This window comes from Mus musculus, chromosome X (genome assembly GCF_000001635.26).
Source record: "Mus musculus strain C57BL/6J chromosome X, GRCm38.p6 C57BL/6J".
Taxonomy (NCBI): Eukaryota; Metazoa; Chordata; class Mammalia; order Rodentia; family Muridae; genus Mus; species Mus musculus.
Genome location: NC_000086.7, coordinates 18413873 through 18439031, shown reverse-complemented (window position 1 = coordinate 18439031; position 25159 = coordinate 18413873). Strand labels below are relative to the sequence as shown.

At 41.1% G+C, this 25159-nt stretch overlaps 1 protein-coding gene across 8 annotated transcripts in view; it reads left to right on the top strand.

The window, feature by feature from the left end:
- Dipk2b (divergent protein kinase domain 2B) overlaps positions 1 to 24865 on the top strand; it is a 47253-nt gene extending 22388 nt beyond the window's left edge. The window contains exons 3-7 of one of the 8 annotated variants that reach the window (XR_386876.3): positions 15315 to 15488; positions 18396 to 18684; positions 19786 to 20708; positions 22243 to 22290; positions 22939 to 24865. Coding sequence is in view for 3 of the 8 variants with exons in the window: in NM_175228.4 (NP_780437.1) it covers positions 15315 to 15488; positions 18396 to 18684; positions 19786 to 20126 (804 nt within the window). In the remaining 5 variants the exon portion in view is untranslated. Of the gene's footprint in view, positions 1 to 14997; positions 15235 to 15314; positions 15489 to 18395; positions 18685 to 19785 lie in introns of those variants that run through there. The other 7 variants (NR_132634.1, XR_386875.3, XR_878034.2 and 4 more) reach the window with 7 other exon arrangements.
- The last annotated feature ends 294 nt before the right edge of the window (positions 24866 to 25159 follow it).

Genomic DNA, 25159 nt, shown 5'->3' with positions numbered 1-25159 from the left:
TCCTCCAGCACCATGCCTGCTTGCATGCTGCTGCCATGGTTCCTGCCACGATAATAATGGACTAAACTTCTGAAACGGAATGCCAACCTCAATTAAATAGTTTCCTTTATAAGAGCTCCAATGGCCATGCTCTCTCTTCACAGCAGTAAAACCCTGACTAAGACATTATGTTTCCTTTCTTGTAAGATCCTGTTTCTTACTGAACCTAGACTTAACCACTTTAGCTAGGCTGGCTGACCATGAGGATCCACCTGTCTCTACTCTCCAACTTCCAAGTTATGGATGTACGCCACAATCCTAGGGTTTTATATGGATACTGAGGAGACAAATTCATGCTCTCATGCTTGCACAGAAAGTACTTTACTATCTGAACCAACTCCCTACCTAGCCCTACACTTACTGTATTTTAATATTAGTTATTGTTATACTTTACTGTGAATAATTTGTAAATTAAACTTTTTCAGAGTTCTTTGCATATGTGGAGAAAAATAATTAATTTGGAATTGCTTTATTTAGAATTGGTGCTATATATATTTTTTCTCATGTACAGAGTAGTGTAGAACAAATTACCTGCAGATAAGAAATGAATGTTTTTCCTGTAAATGTGACTTGGCTCTGAGGTCTCTGGACTGGCTATATCAGTATGTACGCTCACATAACATAAAGAAAACATAAGCTAAATATATAACTATAGATAATTTCTGTAAAGAAAGTCACATAGAAGAATAAATTATAGAACCAGCTTATATATTACATTTAAAAAGTGTTAATTAGGCCATAAAACTCTCAATAAATTTTTGGAACTAGAAATATTAAAGACTATTATGTCTAATTAAAATGCTGTAACATCAGACAAAAAAAATAAAAAAATAAAAAGACAAAAACACAGGGATTTAACAGCTTTATCTTTACAGCACGGAGCAAAGAACTGAAATTGTAATGTGGACAAAATAACAATGAGAAAAATTCCATATTACCACTATGTACATGATTTATTAGGCTTTGCCAGATCACTTCAGAGGAAAGTCAGAAATCAATGCAGAGGTGTGTCCTGATGTGGAAGAACAAAAGGATATAAAAATGAATGTTAGTTCAGCCAAAATCAGGGTAACTTACAGTAGACATAATTTTCCCAGCTGAGTTAATTCTCCTCTTTGAATATTATCTAGACTTCTGTGGAAGGCATGATTCATACACTTTTCACTTTTATGTTAAGAGGTAAATTTACTCCCAGTTTATATATGACAGCAGGCCTCAGAGCAAGATTAAAATAGGTTTCTAAGGCCAGTAAGATGGATCAGCTTGAAAAAGGATCTGCCAGCAAGTCTACCAGTCTGAATTCAATCCCAGGACCCCACATCCTAGGAGAAAACTGACTCTCACAAGCTGTCTTCTAACCTCCAAATAAGTGTCATGTGCTCCTTTCATACACACACTAACTAATTAATTGAAGACTTCGAGAGAGAAAGGAAGGGATTATTTGGGGTACACAGTTTTAGGGGATAGTCCGTCATGCTGAGGAAGGTATAGCTGCTGGAGTAGGAAGCAGCTCTATTTCTGTTTGTCATAATTATGTTCTTGAAGTAAACTTGAAACATCACCAGTTAAAGAAAGTAGCGTAAACACACACAAAAAATGATTGTCTACCTTACCATACAATGACAGGAAACACATTCCTTCAGAAAAAAACTATTTGGGGGTGGCAGAAGAAATCCCCTGAAAATTCACTGTTAGTCTGTCTTCTTGTAACTTTCATGATATAAATTATTTCTATTCACTTGCCCAAAATTCTCCCTCCAAAATGGTTGCATCTCTAAAAATCCACAGTTCTCTTTCTTATCTGCCCATGGACCTCACATTGAAGTATATTAATGTTAGCTTATATCTTAACTAAAAACTCTTCTCACTAGATTTTCATTTATAAGAACAGAACACTTAGCCCACAAAACTGATCCTAAATTAAATCTATTACTCTAGCCTCTCAGCTTAATCCTGACTCAAAAAAAGAATCATATTTATTTTTATCTTATATGTGTATACCACATGTGTGTTGTTGCCCACAGAAACCAGAGAGAGGTTTTTGATATGCTGGAATCTATATAGTTGTGAGCACTGAGAATGAAACCCAGGTCCTCTAGAAGAGCAACAAGTATCCTCCTCCTCCTCCTCCTCCTCCTCCTCCTCCTCCTCCTCCTCCTCCTCTTCTTCTTCTTCTTCTTCTTGGATTTTCGAGACAGGGTTTCTCTGTATAGCCCTGGCTGTCCTGGCACTCACTCTGTAGACCAGGCTGGCCTCAAACTCAGAAATCCGCCTGCCTCTGCCTCCCAAATGCCGGGATTAAAGGCATGTGCCACCACACCCAGTGCCAACAAGTATTCTTATCTGCTAAGATATCTCTCCAGCCTCTTGATTCTGATTCTTTCTCATAGGTACTATCATCCCAAGTACATATCATCTTCAGTTCTAATTAACAAAACATTAGTTATATACTATTGTTAATAAAGTTGTTACACAAGACAGGGCCAAAGGAAATGCCTTATTTTCCATGAAATTTTATTTATTAGCTTTTAGAGAAATCCAGTTAGCCAGTTATTATTAATTATCTTTGGGTTCGCAGCCAAAATCTTTAGTGTTAAAATAAGAATCACTGTTGAGTATCTCACTACATTCATGTATTCTATTTCTGAGATTAAAAAAATAATAATAAAATAGCCAGGTCAAAGAAGAAAGTCAGTCAGAATTTATTTGAATTCTCAGTGGTTCCATAATATCAAGTGTCATCCCAGAAGCTTCTACATCTTTTTTTAGGATATTTACCATGATCCAGGATGAGCCTATTAGTCACCAATTTCTCTAATGCACCCCTCCCTCCTTCTGAATACCAAAAACAAGCTTTTGGGTTATTTTCTGATCTCTATATTTACTGCCTATGGTTCAGAAATACTGTCTGCAAACTCTCTGCGGGCTTTTGTGCCAGGAAACTTGTTCAGAACAATACAAGCTTTTTTGGTGTAGCTGGCTTTTCATTCCTGCTCAGCCTACTATGTTCCACCCTTTTTCAGATCAAAGTCTCATCATCTGGCAAAGAAGACAGTCAAACTTTAAACAAAAGCAGAGATTCAATTTGTTGGCCACCAAAATTCTTCCTGTGACCCTATTCAACAAGCCTTTCCTTTTGTTTTTTAATAAAACCTCTGTACAATGTCAATTATTGAGGTTGTTTTAAGATTTGGTTAGTTGGTTGGTTGGTTGGCTGGGTAGTTGGTTGGTGGTTGGTTGGTTGGTTGGTTGTTTGGTTGGTTGGTTGGTTGATTAGTTGGTTGACTGGTTGGTTGATTGGGTGGTTGGCTGACTGGGTGGGTGGTTGGGTGGGTGGTTGGTTGGTTTGGTTTGGTTAAGACAAGTTCTTGCTATATATGTCAGGCTAGTCTTAAACTACTTTATTCTTCCTACTTCAGCCTCCTAAGTGCTAGAATTTCAGGTATGCATCACTATTCAGGGCAAATAGCTGTTTTTAAAGACTTCTAACTAAAGTATAAATAACATATACAAATACACAAATCTTAAGTATACTAGGTAAAATTTAACATGTGGGCTCACTCAGAGATACCACCCACAAGATACTGGATGTTTCAAGCACCTCAGAAGGCTTCTTCATGTCTCTTTCAAAAAATGTTCCTTGATAGGGTAACAAACCATCCCTATGTCCTGATAAATAGTTGATTTTTGGAATGAAAATACACTATCCTAGCAAACCTTACAATCCCAGCCAAACTGAAGCAGTAGCTTTTCCTGTCTCCCCCTCAAAGTGCTTACTATTCTGGACTGAGTCACCTTGGATGATTTTTGCACATTTTTGAACTCCATTTAAATGGAATAGTACAATGTTAGACTACTAGAATATCATCAAGTCATGGTATTTATTCATATTATTATGAGTATCAAAAGTTTATTTTCTTTTCCTAGAAGTGTAATACTTTATTTTTACTGATACAGGTTATATAGTCTGCTATTGATGAGCATTTAAGTTATATTTAGTTGGGGCTATTGTGACTTGGAATTGGTGCCAACATTGTTACACGTGCCTAGACTACAGTTGAACATCACAGTTGAACACAAATATGTTGAAGTGAATTTTCTGGGTCATAACATTATATATGGACAGAGTCTGAAAGGACTGCAAGTTTTCCTATTCTCAGTATGCAATATGTGCTTCTGCCTATATGCAATGGAAAAGAGAATACTAACTGCTGATTCCTATCTGCATCAATGCCACTTTTAATTTTGAACTTCAGTTATTTAGTGGGTGTCTAACAGTCTTTCACATGATCTCACTTGCATATTTCTGATGACTTATGATGTGGGGCCCTTTCTCATGTATTTATTGGCTTCTTTGACCTTTGAAAAGGTACTTACATGGATCCATTTTGTACAGTTTTCTGTTTGTTACTGATTTTCACAAGTTACATATTTATGTTTTGAATACAATTTCTTTATCAGATACATATATTCTAAATAACTTCTTTTTTGATGCAAAAGCAAGAGGTTTATTTTCTGATGCATCAGGGTCAGCCTTCAATTAGTCCCTCAAGGTGAGTGACTAGAAGGTGACCCCAAATGGCTATTACAAGCAGTTTTTATACTTTTTAGGGGTACAGGTTACATCAGCAAAGTTACAGTTCAAACTTACTGACTAAGCATATTGACCTTTAACTAGCAAGCATGACACACATTTGAATTCTACCTGGGACTTTCCAGAGGGTCAGTACATTCTGAGAATTTTTACTCAAGAATGTTCCTGTGGGTGGAGAATGGAACTTGGCCTAGCCTTGACCCCAGGGAGGAGAGGGAAGCTGTAAGGAGGATGTGGGACTGGAAAAAGCCCTTAGGGTCACTCATTCCGCCCTTTTTCTGATATGAGCTCTAATCCTGGAGTTACACTCAGGGGTCTTGCATAACTAACTCATATTCTTCAAGTCCTATCCTCAGGGTCTCATATTGTTAGTGCAGGACTATCAGCTGTACTGGTCCTATGCTCGCTTTTATGAAAGCCTTTTCACTTGTTTAGTACACAAGGTCCAAAGGTCAACAATAGTAGGAGAATAATTAGGGGTCCTAACAAGGTGAATATGAGAGTAGTTAACCAAGGGGAGGAGTTAAGATTTGAACCAGCCCTGAGTCTGTTCTCTTCCACTTGGCTAGCCCTTCTCTCACCTTGGCCATGGAATTCTTAACTAACCCAGAATGGCCTGCAGTATGTGCTTCCCGATGTTTCAGACCTCCCAGTAGCACAGAAAAAGTGGGTGGCTCACACACACTGATGGGCCTGCTACTGGTTCCTCACATCTTGCGGGCACTCGTTTATGGGGGTTTCTCTCAGGACACTCCTCAACTTCGGGTGTCCGCACCCTAAGCCCCACCCTCCAAGGTCACTTCTGAGACACAGTTTAGATTCACAAGTCCCTCTTCCCCCATCCCCCACATTCAGGTAATCCCTCCCCCTGTGTCTCTAGGGTAGAGATATCCCAGGAGTCAAGGCCTACCGCTACGTACAGGCAGGTACTGCTACCGTAAAGGCAGGTGTTCCTCTGTAGTGGACCAAGCTACACCCCCCCAAAAAAAAAACAAACAAACAAACAAAAAAAAGCGGCAGAAAGCACTTGCTAAGTCACTTTGGTAGGGTTGTGGAGAGTGCTAAGGCTCCTCTCCAGAAGGAAGATACACCATAGCCATCTCATGGTTTCTCTGGCCTTTCAGAAGTGTGGGTAATCTTGAGTTTGAGGGGGTTGCTCGGATGTCTGTTTGCTATCCAGTTGGCATAAAGTTCAGGTGCTGGTCTGACATGAGTTACATGAACCCAGGAAGTTACTCCATCCACTTTTTCAGAGGTCGGGGCGGTCAACACCAATAACAGCCCTTTCCACTTTGCTTCCAACTTTTCAGCATGATTCCTCTTAACATATACCCAATCTCCAACTTGATACCCACATATACAGGGCACTAAGTTTAAGCCACAATTCCTGGTGACTGATCTGGAAAGCTTGCAATCAAGCCGTAAGATCCTCATCTGCCTGAAAAGCCACTCTGGGGGATCAAGAGACAGGGTCAAGGGAGTGGGAGTCCCATACAGAATCTCAAAGGGAGTCAGGTTAAAACGGTAGGGGGTGTTCCTGGCTCGGAATAGGGCCAGGGGATAGAGCACCACCCAGTTAGTGCCAGTCTCCAAGGACAATTTAGTTAAGGTCTCTTTTAGGGTTCTGTTCAATATCTCTGCCGATTCCTGATTTACCTTAGAAACAAAAGCAGGACTGTTGTCTAATTCATTTACCTTGGGCACTCCAAACCTTGGGAAAATTTTCCTCTAATACATTCTTGGCTACCACAGTACCTATTTCCTGCTTGGTGGGGAAGGCCTCAACACGTCCAGAGAAAGTATCCACAAACACTAGAAGGTATTTGTAACCATGTTAACTTCTGTAAAATCAACCTCCCAATATACCCCAAGCTGTTCTCCCCTAGGCCTTTTGCTCTGTTTACTCTTGGCCACATAAGCATTCCCTTTCTGGCATACCTTACAGTGTTCTACTATCTCTCTGATCCAAAACCTGAGGTCCACTATGTATACTTTAGATCCCTTAACTGCTTGGATAAGCTTTTTATCCCCTAAATGAGTCCATCTGAGCATTTGGCCTAGTAAGTCTTTTGCTTGTTTTCTGGGGAGTATATATAGTATTTTCTTCCTGTGTGTTGTTGCCCTTCCTCCTCTAGGTAATAGTTGATAGGGTGGCTAGCAATCTGAGTCCTTTCTTCTTCTGTGTATTTTAAGTGAGGTCATCCCTTAGTCCAGTCCCATTCCCCAGCGGGTGTCTCTTGCAGGTCCATAACCGGGATAGGCTCCTGCATACCCACTTCTCGAGCCACTTGATCTGCCTGGTTATTGACCTGGGCCACTAAGTCTCTTCCCTTCTGATGTCCTGAGCAATGAATAATACTCACAGTTGTCATCTTCATCATGGAATGCAAGAGATCCAAGATTTCCTGCTTTATTTTTACTTCTTTTCCCTCTGATATGAGCAGTCTTCTCTCTTGGTATACAGCCCAGTGGGTGTGGGCTGTTGCAAAGGCAAACCTGCTATCCATGTAGATGTTATTTTTCTTTTTTTTCTTTTTTATTAGAGATTTTCTTTATTTACATTTCAAATATTATCTCCTTTCCATGTTTGCCCCCACCATGAAACCCCCTACCTCATCCCTCCACCATCTGCTTCTATGAGGGGGTTCCTCCACCTACCTACCCACCCAGTTCTACCTCCCAGACCTCGATTCCCCTACACTGGAGCATCTATCGAGCCTTCATAGGATCAAGGACCTCCACTTCCATTGATGCCTGACAAGGCTAGCTATCCATTGCTACATATGCACCTGGAGTCATGTGTACTTCTTGGTTGGTGGCTTAGTCCCTGGGAGCTATGGGGATCTGGTTGGTTAATATTGTTGTTCTTCCTAAGGGGGTTGCAAACCACTTCAGCTCCTTCAGTCCCTTCTCTAACTCCTCCAGTGGGGACCCCATGCTCAGAACATCTGCCTCTGTATCTGTCATGTTCGGGTAGGGATTCTCAGGAGAAAGCTGTATCAGGTTCCTTTCAGCAAGCATTTCTTGGCATCCACAAAAGTGTCAGGGTTTGGTGAATGTATATGTGATGAATCCCCAGGTGGGGCAGTCTATGGAAGGCCTTTCCTTCAGTCTCTGCTCTACACTCTGTCTCCATATTTGCTCGCATGGGTATTTTGTTCCCTTTCTAAGAAGGACCAAAGCACCCACACTTTGGACTTCCTTCTTCTTGAGCTTCATGTGGTCGGTGAATTGTATTTGGTGTATTCAGAGCATTTGGGCTAGTATCCACTTATCAGTGAGTGCATACCATGTGTGTTCTTTAGGGACTGGGTTACCTCACTCAGGATGATATTTACTAGTTCCATCCATTTGCCTAAGAACTTCGTAAATTCATCATTTTCAATAGCAGGGTAGTACTCCGTTATGTAAATGTAATACATTTTCTGTATCCATTCCTTTGTTGAAGGACATCTGGATTCTTCCAGGTTCTGGCTATTATAAATGAGGCTGCTATGAACATAGTGGAGCATGTGTCCTTGTTATATGGGGGAGAATATTTTGAGTATATGCAGAGGAGTGGTATAGCTTGGTCCTCAGGTAATACTATGTCCAATTTTCTGAGAACCACCAAATGGATTTCCAGAGTGGTTGTACCAGCTTGCAATACCACCAACAATGGAGAAGTGTTCCTCTTTCTTCATATCCTCACCAGCATCTGCTGTCACTTATCTGCTGAGTTTTTGATCTTAGCCATTCTTACTGGTGTGAGGTACAATATCAGGGTCATTTTGATTTTCATTATCCTGATGATTAAGTATGTTGAACAATTTTTTCCTCAGAATTTCTGAGAATTCTCTATTTAGCCCTGTTCCCCATTCTTTGATAGAGTTATTTGGTTCTCTGGAGTCTAACTTCTTGAGTTCTTTGTATATATTGAATATTAGCCCTCTATCAGATATAGGATTGGTAAAGATCTTTCCCCAATCTGTAGGTTGCCGTTTTGTCCTATTGATAGTGTCCCTCACAGAAGATTTGCAATTTTATGAGGTCCCATTTGTCGATTATTTATCTTAGAGCATAAGCCATTGATGTTCTATTCAGGAAATTTTCCCCAGGAAAGTTTCCCCTGTACCCATGTGTTCGAGGCTCTTCCACACTTTTTCCTCTATAAGTTTCAATATCTTTGGTTTTATGTGGAGGTCCTTGACCCACTTGGGCTTGAGCTTTGGACAAGGAGATAAGAATGGGTTGCTATGCATTTTTCTACATACTGACCTCCAGTTGAACCAGAGCCATTTGTTGAAGATGCTGTCTTTCCCCCCCCCCCCCCCCCACTGGATGGGTTTAGCTCCTTTGCCTAATATCAAGTGACCATAGATGTGTGGGGTTCTTTTCTGGGTTTTCAATTCTATTCCATTGATCTTCCTGCCTGTCTCTGTACCAATACCATACAGTTGTGGTTTTGTTTGTTTGTTTGTTTGTTTGTTTGTTTTTTATCACTGTTGTTCTGTAATACAACTTGAGGTCAGGGATGGTGATTTCCCCAGAAGTTATTTTATGGCTGAGAATACTTTTCACTATCCTGGATTTTTTGTTATTCCAAATAAATTTGCAAATTGCTCTTTCTAACTCTATGAAGAATTAATTTGGAATTTTAATGGGGATTGCATTGAATCTGTAGATTGCTTTCAGCAATATGGCCATTTTCACTTTATTAATCCTGCCAACCCATGAGCATGGGAGACCTTTCTATCTTCTGAGATCTTCAATTTCTTTCTTCAGAGTCTTGAAGTCCTTGTCCTAAAGATCTTTAATTTGCTTGGATAGAGTCACACCAAGGTATGTAATATTATTTGTGACTATTGTGAATGGTGTTGTTTCTCTAATTTCTTTCTCAGCCTGTTTATCCTTTGAGTAGAGGAAGGTTACACATTTGGTTGAGTTAATTTTATATCCAGACACATGACTGAAGTTGTTTATCAGCTGTAGGAGTTCTCTGTTGGAATTTTTAGAGTCACTTGAATAAACTATCATATCATCTGCAAATAGTGCTATTTTGACTTCTTTTCCAATTTGTATCCCTTTTACCTACATTGTTGTCTAGTTGCTAAGGCTGGGACTTCAAATACTGCATTGAATGGGTAGGAAGAAAATGGGCAGCCTTGTTTAGACCTTGATTTTAGTGGGACTACTTCAAGTTTCTCTCCATTTAGTTTGATGTTGGCTACTGGTTTGCTATATATTGCTTTTACTATGTTTATGTATGGGTCTTGAATTCCTGATCTTTTAAAAACTTTTACCAAGAAGGGATGATGAATTTTGTCATCACTTTTTCAGCATCTAATGAAATGATCATGTGGTTTTTTTTCTTTGAGTTTGTTTATGTACTGTATTACATTGATGGATTTCCATATATTGAACCATCCCTAAATTCTTGGAATGAAGCATACTTCATCATGGTGAATGATCATTTTAATATGTTCTTGGAATTGGTTGGCAAGAATTTTATTGAGTATTTTTGCATCAATGTTCATAAGGGAAATTGTTCTGAAGTTCTCTTTCTTTGTTTGGTCTTTGTGTGTTTTTAGGTATAAGCATAATTGTGACTTCGTAGAATAATTTTTGGGTAGTGTTCCTTCTGTTTGTATTTTGTGGAATAGTTTGCACAGTATTGGTATTATGTCTTCTTTGAAGGTCTGATAAAGCATAATTGTGACTTTGTAGAACAAATTGGGTAGTGTTCCTTCTGTTTGTATTTTGTGGAATAGTTTGCAGAGTATTGGTATTATGTCTTCTTTGAAGGTCTGATAGAATTCTCCACTAAACCCATCTGTTCTTGTGCTTTTTTGGTTGGGAGACTTTTAATGACTGCTTCTATTTCTTTAGGGGGTTGGGATTATTTGGATGGTTTATCTGGTCCTGTTTTTAACTTTGGCACCAGGTATCTGCCTAGAAAATTGTCCATTTCATCCAGATTTTCTAATTTGATTGAGCACAAGCTTTTGTAATAGGAGCTGATGATTTTTTGAATGGTTTCCACTGTTATGGCTCCCTTCTCATTTCTGATTTAATTAATTTGGATACTGCCTCTGTGCCCTCTGGTTAGTCTGGCTGAGGGTTTATCTATCTTGTTGATTTTTCTCAAAGCACCAGCTCCTGGTTTTGTTGATTATTTGTATAGTTCTTTTTGCTTCTATTTGGTTAAGTTCTGCCCTGAGTTTGACTATTTCCTGCCATCTACACCTCTTGAGTATATTTGCTTCTTTTTGTTCTAGAGATTTCAGGTGTGCTGTCAAGCTGTTAGTATAAGTTCTCTTCAGTTTCTTTTTGGAGGCACTCAGAGCTATGAGTTTTCCTCTTACCACTGTTTTCATTGTGTCCCATAAGTTTTGGTATGATGTTTCTTCATTTTCATTAATTTCTAAAAAGCCTTTAATTTCTTTCTTTATTTCTTCCTTGACCACATTATCATTGAGTAGAGCATTGTTCAGTTTCCATGTATATGTGTGCTCTCTGGGTTTGTTGTTGTTATTGGTGGTGGTGGTGGTGGTGGTGGTGGTGGTGGTGGTGGTGGTAGTGTTGGTATTTAAGACCAGCCTTAATCTGTTGTGATCTGATAGGTTGCATGAAATTATTTCAATCTTCTTGTATTTGTTGAGGCCTGTTTTGTGACCATTTATATGGTCAATTTTATAGAAGGTACCATGAGGTCATGGGAAGAAGATATATTCTTTTGCTTTAGGATGAAATGTTCTATAAATATATGTTAGATCCATTTGGTTTATAACTTCTGTTAGTTTCACTCTGTCTCTGTTTAGTTTCTGTCCACTGGTGAGATCTGTCCATGAGATCTGTCCATTGGTGAGAGTAGGATATTGAAGTTTCCCACTCTTATTGTGTGGCATGCAATGTGTGCTTTGCGCTTTAGTAAAGTTTCTTTTATGAATGTGGGTGCCCTTGCATTTGGAGCATAGATGTTCAGAAATGAGATTTCATCTTGGTAGTTTTTTCCTTTGACCATTATGAAGTGTTGTTCCTTGTCTTTTTTGATAACTTTGGGTTGGAAGTTGACTTTATTCGATATTAGAATGGCTACTCCAGCTTGTTTCTTGGAACCATTTGCTTGGAAAATTGTTTTCCAACCTTTTCCTCTGAGGTAGTGTCTGTCTTTTGTCACTGAAGTGAGTTTCCTGTATGCAGCAAAATGCTAAGTCCTCTTTACCTATCCAGTCTTTTAGTCTATGTCTTTTGCTAGGGAAATTGAGTTCATTGTTGTTAAGAGATATTAAGGAAAAGTGATTGTTACTTCCTGTTATTTTTGTTGTTAGAGGTAGAATTATGTTTGTGTGGCTATCTTCTTTTGGGTTTGTTGAAAAATTACTTTCTTGCTTATCCTGAGGTGTAGTTTCCCTCCTTGTGTTGGAGTTTTCCATCTATTATCCTTTGTAGGGCTAGATTTATGGAAAGATATTGTGTAAATTTGGTTTTGTCATGGAATATCTCATTTTCTCCATCTATGCTAATTGAGAGCTTTGCTGGGTACAGTAGCCTGGGCTGGAATTGTGTTCTTTTAGGGTCTTTTTTACCTCGGCCCAGGATCTTCTAGCTTTTATCGTCTCTGGTGAGAAGTCTGGTGTAATTCTGATAGGTCTGCCTTTATATGTTACTTGATCTGTTTTCCCTTAATGCTTTTAATTTTTTTGTTTGTTTGCTTAGTGCATTTGGTGTTTTGATTATTATGTGATGGGAGGAATTTCTTTTCTGGACCAGTCTATTTGGAGTTCTGTAGACTTCTTGTATGTTCATGGGCATCTCTTTCTTTAGGTTAGGGAAGTTTTCTCCTATAATTTTGTTGAAGATGTTTACTGACCCTTTAAGTTGGGAATCTTCACTCTCTTCTATACCTATTATCCTTAGGTTTGTTCTTCTCATTGTATCCTGGATTTCCTGGATGTTTGGGGTTAGGAGCTTTTGGCTTTCTGCTTTTTCTTTGACTGTTGTGTCAGTGTTTTCTATGTTATCATCTGCACCTGAGATTCTCTCTTCTATTTCTTGTATTCTATTAGATATATGCTTGCATCTATGACTCCTGATCTCTTTCCTAAGTTTTCTAACTCCAGGGTTGTCTCCCTTTGTGATTTCTTTATTGTTTCTATTTTCATTTTTAGATCCTGGGTGGATTTGTTCATTTCTTTCACCTGTTTAATTGTGTTTTCCTGTAATTCTTTAAGGGATTTTTTTTGTTTCCTCTTTAATGGCTTCTACCTGTTTACCTGTGTTCTCCTGCATTTCTTTAAAGGAGTTATGTCCATCTTAAAGTGCTCTATCATCATCATGAGAAGTGACTTTAGATCCAAATCTTGGTTTTCCTTTGTTATGTCGTATCCAGGACTTGCTCTCATGGAATAATTGGGTTCTGATGATGCCAAGTAATCTGAGTTTCTGTTGTTTATGTTCTTATGCTTGCCTACCCACCATCTAATTATCTCTAGTGCTACCTGCCCTGCTATATCTGACTGGAGCCTGTCCATCCTGTGATCCTGATTGTGTCAGAACTCCTCAGAGTTCAGCTGTTTCTTGATCCTGTGATCCTCTGATCCTCTGATCCTATGATCCTGGGAGTGGAACTTCCTCTGGGTGTTGTGGGACTGGCAAGTTCAAACCCAAGTTCTGCTCAGGGCACCAACCCAGACCAGAGGGTACCTGTGTCACTAGTCAAGCGGGGTTCCTGTGACCCTGGCGTTAATTTCTAACCAGCCCCAGGTTCCAAAGTTTTGATGAGGGCAAATAGCTCCACTTTCTGTGCCAACATGCTGGGGGAGGGGGGGTAGATGTTCAGCCCAGATGACATTTGTTCCATCCACCATGGCAGCAACTGCTGTGCCCTTCATGGAGAAAACTGTTCCCATCTGTAAACCAGGTAGCCTCGGCTCCCTGCAGGGGAGGTCAGAGAGGTCTTTCCATTCAAAGGTGAAGTATTCTTGACTTTGAGGTGCCAAGGGTAGGCAGAAGAAAGCATCTTTCATGTTTAAGATTGTGTACCAAGTTCTGTAAGGTGGCAAAGATCTCAACAGATTGTAGGTGTTAGGCACAGTAGAAGAGTATTTTTTGACAATCAGAATTCTCAGAGCCTCCTGGAGCAGACTTGTCAGACATGCTTAGCTTCCTTTTTTTAATTAGAAAAAGAAGTAGAAAATAGAACCAGTAGCCTAAAGAAAGAAGTAGCCCAATGGAAAATTGCAATTCACCTTCCCATATTTGAATCAAAATGACAGACCATTAAATAATGTGTTTTGCTCTGCGTCAACTGCCCTGACTGCCCTAGCTGTCAGCGGCTTTGCCTGCCACAGTGACAATTGTATCTGACACAGTGAAAATCTTTTACCAACCCACAAATACTACATTGGCAAAGCCCCAGAGGCCCTGAGATAGAGGAAGATGCAGGACTGGAGGTGGGAGGAAAGAAAGGAAGAAAGAAAGAAGTTTAGGAGAGAAAAACCAGGTTAGACTTCCATCTACCAGGTAGTTCAAGATTTTGGCAACCCTGTGAGCACTACCAGGTGAGATTTTGAATGTCAACCATTTGCCAACAAGAGACATGGAAACATAAAGGAGAAAAAGCCTGACTAGGGCTATGGCTACATAGACACTAAGCATGGCAGTGTAGGATTTTAAGCTAAGATGGTCCTCTACTTCAACATGACAAGGCAAGTCTGCTAAATATATATATATATATATATATATATATATATATATATATATATATATATATATCATGCAGTAATGGTGGTGGTGGTGCTGATCACGGTACTGGTATTGGTGCTGGTGGTTTTGAATGGGATCTCACTCTACAGCCCATGCTTACCTAAAACTTGGTCTCCCTACTTCAGCCTCCCCCATGCTGGGATCAAGGAAGTGTGATACCACATTCAGCTTTTCATTTGTATCTTAATCAGGTTTGGGTTAGGTTAGTTACAAGGATCAAAAAGTAGGCTCAGGCTTTTTAAAGTCAAAAAGGGAATTAGCATTATCTTTGGTCTTGGTTTTTAATTTGACTAAATTTAGAATCACCTAAGAAACACATGTCTGGTAATACTGTAAGGGCGTTTCCAGAAAGTTCAATGGAGGCGGGAAGATTCACAGTGAATGTGGTAATACCATTCCATGGACTGGAGACATGAACTGAAGAAAAAAAGAAAGAAAGAAAGAAAGAAAGAAAGAAAGAAAGAGAGAGAGAAAGAAAGAGAGAAAGAAGAGGAGGAGGAAGAAGAAGAAAAGAAGAAGTTAGAAGAAGAAGAAGAAGAAGAAGAAGAAGAAGAAGAAGAAGAAGAAGAAGAAGAAGAAGAAGAAGGTGGTGGTGGTGGTCAGCTGAGTACCAGCATTCATCTCTCTTTGATTCCTGACTGCAGATACAACATAGCCATGTGCTTCATGATCCTGCTGCCATGCCTTCACTACTATACCCAGAACAGAACAACAACACAGAACACAGCAACATATACCCAGCACAGAACAAGCATTCAATAATATTAGCTACTGCTTTTATTCTCATAAACTCAATGGGCATAATGCCTACTAACTTTCTACACAGTTGACCCTTTCAACACACTTGTGAGAAGGTAACTTACTTTTTAGGCTGTGTCACTTACAAACACTCAGCAACACTTCTGAGTCCTAAGTCTCTTTTGTGTGTGTCCAGGGCCTGCCCAGTCCCTTCCTGCGCTGCCCTTCACAAAGACTCTTGGACCGTGTGGTTCGACGCTATGCTGAAGTAGTCGATGCTGGCAGCATCTTCATGGACCACTTCACTGCCGGTGACAAGCTGCGTCTCCTCTACACGCTGGCTGTCAACGCACACCCCATCATCCTGCAGGTACTCAGTGACCCTCTACATGCTTCCCCTCCCAGGTGTGTTACCACCCCTGGGTTGATTTTCTCCCTTTCTCCCTGCATATCTTGGGGCCACAAAGATGTGCCAGTACATTTGCAACATCAGGTAAATGTTTGACAGCCTTGGCAGCTATAAAGGAATGAGGTATGAGCATGCAGGGCTGAGGGTGTGAGTAGCAGGGAATAGTAGCCAACTTAACAAGCTGAGGCAGCCAAGAAGGGCTTTGTGGAGGCAGGCAAATTTAATCTCTGCCACTAAGGTAAGTAAGATTTGAGCAAACTTGGGGGCTGGTGAAACAGCCACCCACAGATGCACCCTGAAAACTATGTTTGGAAAGGAGAAAAAACTGGAAGTGACATAGTTGAAAAGTGGTTAAATAAATGAGGATGTATTGGGGCCTAGGGGCATGCTTAGTCAAAAAGACAGAGACACTTACCATGTTAAGAGACATCCATAGAACCTGTGGGGATAAATCCCCCTGACCAAGGATCAGCACACCTAAGTCACATCGTGGACAGAAAGGATGCCAGAGGTCAAAGGGGAATAAAAGCGGCTGAAAAGGAATAAAGGGTAGAGGAATGGGTGGGAGAGGAGAAAGGAGGAGAGGAGGAGGAGGAAGAGGGGGGGGAATGAGGAAGGGAGGGAAGAAGAGAGGGAGGGAGGAAGAGAGGGAGGAAAGAAGGAAGGGAAGAGAGGAAGGAGAGAAGAAAAGAGGAAGGGAAGGAGGGGAGGAAGGAGGGAGGAGAGGAAAAGAGGAGGGAAAGCAGGGCATGGTAGAACAGCCTATATAATGAGACCATCTTTTAAAATACTATATATAAATATGCAGGTAGATAAGGAAGGAGCCACAACAAAGACAGTTCCTAAAGATTAGCCAAAATGTAAGTGTTGCTTATTGGATTCTTGCTACATGCCAGGTATTACGCTGAAAATTTGCTATCACTGTCAGTGCTCACTACAATCTCCCCAGAATGTTATCATTATCCCCATTGGGACTCAGAAAGTTTCAGCCGTGAAACCTAATCCCGAAAGTGTCTAATATCAGAGGCAACAGAAGCTGTACTCTTTTCCCTAAAACCTGCACAGAATCTTTGACACCAAACATACTAATGGCAGAGAAGGAGCTGCCACTTGCCCTACAGGCTCAGGGGTCTTGTTGGAGGTCTTTTATCCACAATTCTAACTTTCGTTGGCACCTTAGTTACCTTAAGGCTTGGTTCCTGAGAGACATAGCCTGGAACCAGGGAACTGAGATATTGCACTCAACCCTGGGCTTTACCCTGAGAGTGTGTGGGATGGGGGCCCAGGAGCAGTTTTGCACATTTAGACAAGGTCCATAGGTGTAGGATGCCCCTGTGAGACACAAAGTATGTAAGGTGACTCAGTTAGGTGAAACTCAAAGCACAAAGAGCATGAGTTCTTTATAACATGACTTAAAAGGGGTAGAAGGTACCACAAAATTGTCAGGGGGAAGGGCTTTGAGGTCTACCTTTTGTTTTGTTTTCTGTAGTGTTGGGGATGGGACCCAGGCCCTTGTGTGTGTGAGATAAGCAATCTGCTACTTAGATACATGAACTAGACTTATTTTGTTTTCTTAAGAAGGTAATCAAAGGGTAAAGTGGTATTTATAATTTTTCTTATCAGTTCATTACAGCTTCATTAAAACATATTCAAGAGTTGACATTCTAACATAGAAATGGACTATTTCTACATGGTCTTACCCTGAGATGAAGAGCTATGTGTGGTCAATAGGAAAATCAGTCTCTTCCAGGACAAACTCCCACAGAGATTGTCCAATAACAAATGGCGAGCTCTGGTCACATATGCATATGAGTAATACTACATGGACACAGAAGGCTGTATATACACATGTAAAGATATATGCATATAAATATATATGTATCTGTGTGTAGCTATAATAAAGATCATGGATTTTGGAGAAAGAAGGGAGACACAGGAGGAGTTAGTGGGAGAAGGGAAGGCTGGGAGTGATGGAGATGCAGTGCTCATTTATGAAGTGCTAAAAAAAAAAAACTATTTTGAAAAATGGTCAAGAAAAATCTAGCTAGGATTCCCTCCCCAAATCCACAAGGTGAGAAGAACTCTTATAAGTAGTTAGGCTGAGCCACACTCTCCCAGTATTTGTCTATCTGGAAGCTTCCATCCAGTTGAGAAGAACCTTTGAGTATGTAGTTACTGGAGCAAGGCAGATATGCCCAGCCTAGCAGTGGGGACATCCAAAGAACAGTCACTGGCATGATCCTTATCCTAACTTAGAACCAGGTACTTGTATTCTTCTATTTATTCATGAGCTCTGTTGAGACAGCTGGCCTCAACCCTCTTGCCTCAGCCTCCTGAAAAACTGAAACTATATACATACATGATACCCTGTTTGTAATATTATTATTATTATTATTATTATTATCATTATTATTATTATTTGTCTTGTAGTTACCCTGAAGTTAATCTTTTATTATTTTTCCCATGGCCTCTAAGCAATGATATCTTGGAAATTGCAGACTAGTCATATATTTTAAATGACACATCTTAAAATAAACATATTCAGTGATTTTCAGTGAAGGTTGGTTAGCATTCTTAAGTCTCACTTGGAGAAAGTTGTGAAATATGATCCACAGCACAGATGAGAGCAGCCTCCTTCTCCCTGAATTCCTCCTTCCATTAGCAATGCATTACAAAAGTGGAGGAAGAGCATGAGCCTTACCACATGGCAAAAGGTATAAAAAGATGAAGAAATGTTTTGCCATCATGTTTTGAGATCCAGGCTGGCAGTAAGACATATTTATGTGGGCTGCAGGAGAGAGGTAGAAAGCAAGCTGTCTCTGTGATATTTCTCTCTGTGTCTAATGCCTGTTCCTTCTGGCTTGACAGATCTTCCCTGGAGCAGAGGGCTGGCCAATGCCCAGGTACCTGGGCTCCTGTGGTAGATTCCTGGTCAGTACCAGTACCAGACCATTGCAAGAATTTTATGATGCCTCTCCAGAGCAAGCTGCTGACCTTGCCTACCAACTCCTCAGGGTCCTGGAATCCCTGAGGAGCAATGACTTGAACTATTTCTTCTATTTCACCCATGTTGATGCAGGCATGTTTGGCATCTTTGACAATGGGCATCTGTTCATCCGAGATGCCAGTGCGCTAGGCATCATCGACAAGCAGGAAGGTACGCAGCATGGGCTTGGCTGAGCAGCTGTCAAGGGGGATATCAGGGTGACCAAAGCTAAGGAGGGGTGACCTGGGGTCACACTCCTGGGACTTTATACTCTGTGTGTCACTGAGTAATCAAACTTTGGGGGATGTTAGCAGCCATAAAACAATGCCCCCTCTCCCCATTTGAATTTTGGTTTCATCTTCAATCCCAAACAGAAAGTGAGCTTGGCCTTGCCTATGAGAAACATTGTCCATTGTGGTATGAACCCTGATGAGCCCTCCCAGGATGGTTCTGTATCTCACTCATACACAAGTCACAGGTCCTTCTCTCCCTCAAGCTTTTCTCCTTAGATGTTCTTAGCCTTCATTTAAGACCCAATTGTCGGCCTGTTGCACTAGTACACTTTGCAATCAGTGTTGATACACTGACTGTAAAGATTGAAACTTAAAATACAAGGAACCGAATGAGATGTGTGAGTGAATTGTGTTTCTCGGTGTTTATAAGGCTCAACCAGTGTTCTAAAGCCCATTAACCCCCAGTTTCTCAAGGTGACCAAATATGCTGAGCACAATAATAGGACAAGAAACTTTTCTCATTTATGACACTTTTTTTTACAAAGTGCAAAGATAGAGAAAACAAACCCTTTTTCTCACTTCCTGATTTACCTTTATTAAGAAGAATCAAATTAGAAGAAAGGTTGATTCCAGAATATTCAGGCTATGCAAACATTGGTCCCATTGCAGTCTGCTGAAGGCATATTATGAATGATATACCCCCTCCAACTTTCTATTTTAAATATTCAATGAAACCAATCCTAATAGCATCCTTACTTCCCTAATTCAGTAATCCAGATTTCTACAATTATAGCCCAGCTTCTGGGGGACAGTGGATTCCCCACACTTGCACCTTAGCCTAATTGCCAGAGAACATTATGCAGTGCTGTTCTCTGAAGGGGCTATTGCATTCCTGAGCCCTAAATCTTCTCGTGATAGGAAAATAGGTGAAGCCCTTCTCTCAGCAGTTCTAATTGGCAGTGCCCCACCCTATCCTACCCCACCTCCCACATGCAAGAATAGTTTGTACAGTATCTGATAGTTTCTATTTCTCTTCTAGGCAGCCAAGCAGCTGCCAGGACTGGAGAAAATGAAGACATTTTTAGCTGCCTGGTTTCTGACTGCCAGATCCAGCTGTCCTCCTGTGACACTGTCCCTGAGAAGCAAAGCCTTGTGCTGGTGTGTCAGCAGCTGCTGCCTCAACTTCTCCAGGGAAAGTTTCCCTCCCCTGTGCAAAAGGAAATAGACTCTGCTCTCAGCCTGTGCAGCAAGGATAACAGCACAGACCTAGAAGTTCTTGGGGCTACCAGTTGGCTGAAGGACATCTTAAGATCTTTGAGAACCTGTGATCCTAGATTTGCCTACCGTTACCCAGACTGCAAGTATAATGATAGATTCTGAGTGGCTGAAGGGACAATCTGCAAGCTCTTCCATGTCCTTGGTTGAATTACTGCCAAATTATAAGAAGCAATTCCATTTTGAATATTTAAGTACATTAATTTCCTAAGAAACACACAAAACTTGTGGGAGAAACTTTGACACTGCATGTTTGACCTCACTGGCTAGAACACCATGGCATAGTCAGGAGGTAGACACAGGAAGACCAGGTGTGAACACTCAATATCTTTGAACCTCCATTTTCTGTATATTTTACCAGACTTTTGCAAGTTTAAAGAAAACAGAGGTGTAAGGAGCCCAGAAATACAATTGTGACCAACAAAACATGTTCCAGAAACACACGCAGATAGGGCAAGTAAGAAAGTCCCATATGTTGGGAGGCTAGTGTAGGTAGAGGGCAAGGTGAAGGCAGGGCTTTGAGCCATTGGAACTCAAGGCCCCCATTCCTACTCTCCTGCATCTCCGAGAAGAGACTATAAGCCAAAAGGATGACCTCACCTGCCACCATCTCCTGAACTCTCTGGGTACCTGGTATTCCTTATGCATGTGCAAAAAATCACCTCAGGACATGGAAAAGAGTCAAGGGTAAGATGAGAAGGGGGACAACTGGGGCCAATGTGCTTGCTTAGGTTCTCTAAAAGCAAGGGTCAAAACCCAATTACCTGAGTTTTCTTAGAGGATATGCATACAGAAAAGGTAGGAGGGAAACACGCAAAGGCTGAAAGGCAAACTCATGCTACAGTTTGACCATCAGCAAAAGTTAGACAATGCAGTAAAGACTTTCTGGGCTTCTACAAGACCAAGACTGAGCTATACATCAAAGAAATCCCATATCTCCCATGAATAGATACATTTTATTATCCAACTGTGTTCAGGACTGGCCAGAATAGGCTATGGCAAGTGTGACTATAGCTTAGTTGCAAAACCAGATTTCAGAGCACAGCAGCCTGCAGACATTAAACAGGTTCCACTGCCATTGTAGGTGCAGCCTGGGACCAGGGCCTGCTCTCTCTGCACCACTCAAGGAGTCCTAGAACTCTTATCCGAATGTGGCCTTGCAAGTCATTATAAAAACAACATTTGTTTTCAACCAATGGAATACATTTTACTAAATAATTCCTTCGACATACCTTTAACGTATTTAACTACATGGCTTATGTGCCTCTGTGCATGATATTGTCTGCCCTCCATAACAATCATAAAGGTCTCTTAGACCTTTATCTAACCTCACTATAAGACCTCTACTTGTGGGAATTGTTTGGTCTACCTCCTTTCTTCTACCTCTAAATTAGCACCTTGGCAGTCAGAATACCTGATTTAACAAGCCTCACTGCATACAGAAGGAAACAGAGGCCCAGGGAGGCCATGATTTTCTGAGAAACAGCTGAAACTCCCTACCAGTCCATTCCTCAGTTCCCTTCCTCATCAGTCTCAGACTCTCATCGTGGACTATAGAGTTCTATTTTCATTCACATTTAAAGTTGAATCTCAAAGGTCCTATCTTGTGGTATATCATGTGGCCTTTTGGTGTTGCCTTTTGACAACTGCTCCAGACATTGTCCCATGGCAACCACAACAGTGAGGATAACAGACCAAGCTTGTACTGTACCTGAGAAGCTTTAAAATTGGTGTCCTCTGGCTGGCTGTGGAGAATGATGTTTGACCACATCTCCAACCTGAGTTATCATGATTTTCTCTCCCTACCGACTTGCTTGAAGTATGTGATCCTAGGCATCCTACTGATCAGAGAACGCAGGGAAGGGGCTACAGCCTCAGATTCTCCAAAGATGCACAGGAACATAAGACTGTCCCCATGACAACCCCCCTCATGTCAGGATCAGCCTATCTCAATAGAACCATTGCGTTTCCACTGAAGACTGTGAGTAACTTTGATTTAGGCTCCACAGAGTGGAGAAATGGAACTTATAATAACCCTCCTCTTACCTCTCTACCACATATTTGTGGGGAAGAAAAGAAGGAGGGAATGAGTCCTCTATACCAGTGGTCTGGGACTCTGAAAAATTATCCTTCAAAATCATGGAGCAGCTAAATCTAGGAAGGAAACAGCCCTAGATACCTACTGAGTCAAAACAAAGAAATCTTATGTCCTCTTTGATAGAGACCCAGAAGCAAGCAAAGAACAAAACTACCTGAATACCTGCAGGAGGTGAGTGGAAGATTTGTTTTTAGTATGAACTAAAACAAGCACTATGTCTGCAGTTCAGGTCAAGAGAAGACAGATAACCTTTTAGGCAGGGCCTAACACTTTGAAGTGGCCTAGAAATGGCTCCCCATCTAGTGGCCTTTTATAAGATCATGAGGTTAAGAAGTCCTTTTCTCATACATTTGGAACGCAGACCTTTTCTTGCCAACTTGATGAAAGATCACAGACCCCCTCCTAGGTGTTATCTCCAAGCCATATCCTCCCTAATCACTCCCTGATATCTGTTGATTTTCTATCCATCCCTACCTGTGATAGACGCAGAACAGAGCTGCCAGGCCTCCCTCCACAAGGGACACTTCTTTGTCGAGTGCAGTAGTGTAGGTTGCAGGCAGCACTGACTATCAGCCCTTTGGGCTGTGCCTTGGTCACTGTGGCTTCACTTGAGACCACACTTGTCCTAAGACATATCGATACCTAGTCACTGGGCTTGTGATGAAATGTTTTGCCTCAACCATTTTGACCCAGTTAGCTACAATCCGGATGGGTAATTTTTATTCCAAAACTCTACATGCATCAGACCAAGACTCTTCTGGGCTTGCATCACAGTCTAACTGACCTTGCCCCTCCTTTTTCTACGAATTCTTTTCACAGGTGTTGACTAAATGAGCACCAATGAGTGGACAAAATGGTGGCTCCACAAAAACATGTTCACATCTTAATCCCCAGAAGCTGTGATAATTGCCTTTATGGGAAAAGATGTGGTTAAGGACTGTGGGACTTTCCAGGATTGTATAGGTAGGTCTTAAATGGAAGCCCATGTGTCCTCATAAGATGGAGGCAGAGGAACTTTTGAGAAAGAAGAACCAATGATGTGAAGACAGAGGTCAGTCAAGACTGGCACAATGCAACTGAACTCAAGCATCCATCAGGAATTGGCAAGGAAGGAATCCTTCTGCCAGATCCTCCACAGGAACTATGGATCTCATGCTACCCTAATTTCAACCCAGTGAGCCCCAAGAATTGTGAGAGAATACAATTCTATTGGACTGCACCACCTCCTTCATAGTAATTTATTTTAACTCTTGCAGGAATCCAATACATACTCTGTAGTCTACTGAATATCAGTGTCCGGAGAGTTCCACCTGCAACATTCACCCACAGTCTTCTGTGAGTAAATGGAAGTAATACTTGAGCTAAGATGTACTGCACTGGTAGAGCACTTGCATAGCAAGCTGGGTCCCTAGTTTCAGCCCCCAATACAGCAAAAGCATGGCCTGGCATGGGAAGTATAGAATAGATCCTCATGCAGAGCTGAAGGTTTCCTTCCTCCAAAACTCTAGACATTACTGAAGACCCTGCTCAGTCTTATGATTATTCAGAGGCTTTCTTGATAGTCCAGCTACCAGAGATCACTTTCTGAACCTTGTCCCTTATGTTCTGGTCCACATATCTGTGCCTCATGTTTGGTTTCAGGATGATCTGTGTCCTGCTTGCCATCTAGCTCAGAGCTTCCTGAGTCAGGGGCGAGTTGGGGGGAGGGGGTAATGTGAAGAACTTTGTGTTTCCAATAACATGGGAGGGCTAGACACAAAGCAGAGGCTAGGAAATGCTCCTACTGAGACAAGTGATTGCCTTCTTTTACCCTTCTCTACATTGTTCATGTGCTATCCTGGCTACCAATCAAAGAGAGCCACTTCTCAATAGCCATGAGACAAGTGAGACAACATACAAGAGACTTCAACCAGAATAGAATTATAATCGGCTATATTCTACTGGCTGAGATTTGAGTGGAGGCATTATTTTGCCAGTTTATATCAACCACACCTTTTAGCCGGTAGGCTGAGCTATATGATTTGTGGGAACCAAAGAAAAATGGAAATGTGAGATGGATCTATTCAGAAACAGCTCATAGTTGTAAGATGAGACAGCAAAGCTAATTTGAGGCCCTCTGCTGTGTAGGTTACAGGCTTGTCAAGCAGGCAAGGACTGCAGATACATTCCTTACACTTGGCATGGAGTGTTGTTACCATTTATCGGGGGTTCCTTTGCCATACACACTCAAAAGGAGCAAGTATAGGACAGAGGTGAAATATAATATATACTTAAAGCTTATAAGATCAGACTCAGTAGAGTGAACAGCACCCCAGCCCATGAGTCTGACTCTACAGGAGTATATTGATTTCAGTGGTTTGGTAAGTATGGTAATTGCCTGTGGTCTTACAACACCTAAACCTAAACATTTTCTCTGTAGTTAAAATAAATCCTATGTCGTTTACCTTTTCCAGGACTTGCTTTTTGTGTGCATAAAAATATGGAGGATTAGCTTTACTCTTGAAGAAATATTGTCCCCTGTAAGTCATGGGATGTCTCTATTTGAAGGCAAATTTAGGAAAAGAACAGAGGCTGTCTCCATAGAGAATGGAGACCCAAAATGCCATCCTGATTTGCTGTAGAAATATTTCGTTCCAACAGGGGTTTTTACCCAGCCTTGATCATTCAATTCCATAATAAAATATGCACACAACCTTTATATGTTTTTTATACAACAATACAACAATAAAGCTTAAACAGCACAAGAGCTGGGCACATATCTACCCTCTATGCTATTAGAATCTACTTTCCTATCGATAACCCTGAGTTATTACTTATGATGCTTCATCTGGGGTGCTCTTAACTCCAATTGGCCAGCCCTCAGGCCCACACTTTTATGGCTCACCATGGTGACTTTTCTCTCTTCTTTCACCTTCTCCTCCTCGTGGTTCTGTTCCAACTCCAAGCCTGGGAAACCTAAACCCCATCTATGTCTCTTCTGCTTAGCTATTGGCTATTGGCATCTTTATTAAATAATCAGAAATAATTTGGCGACAGGGTC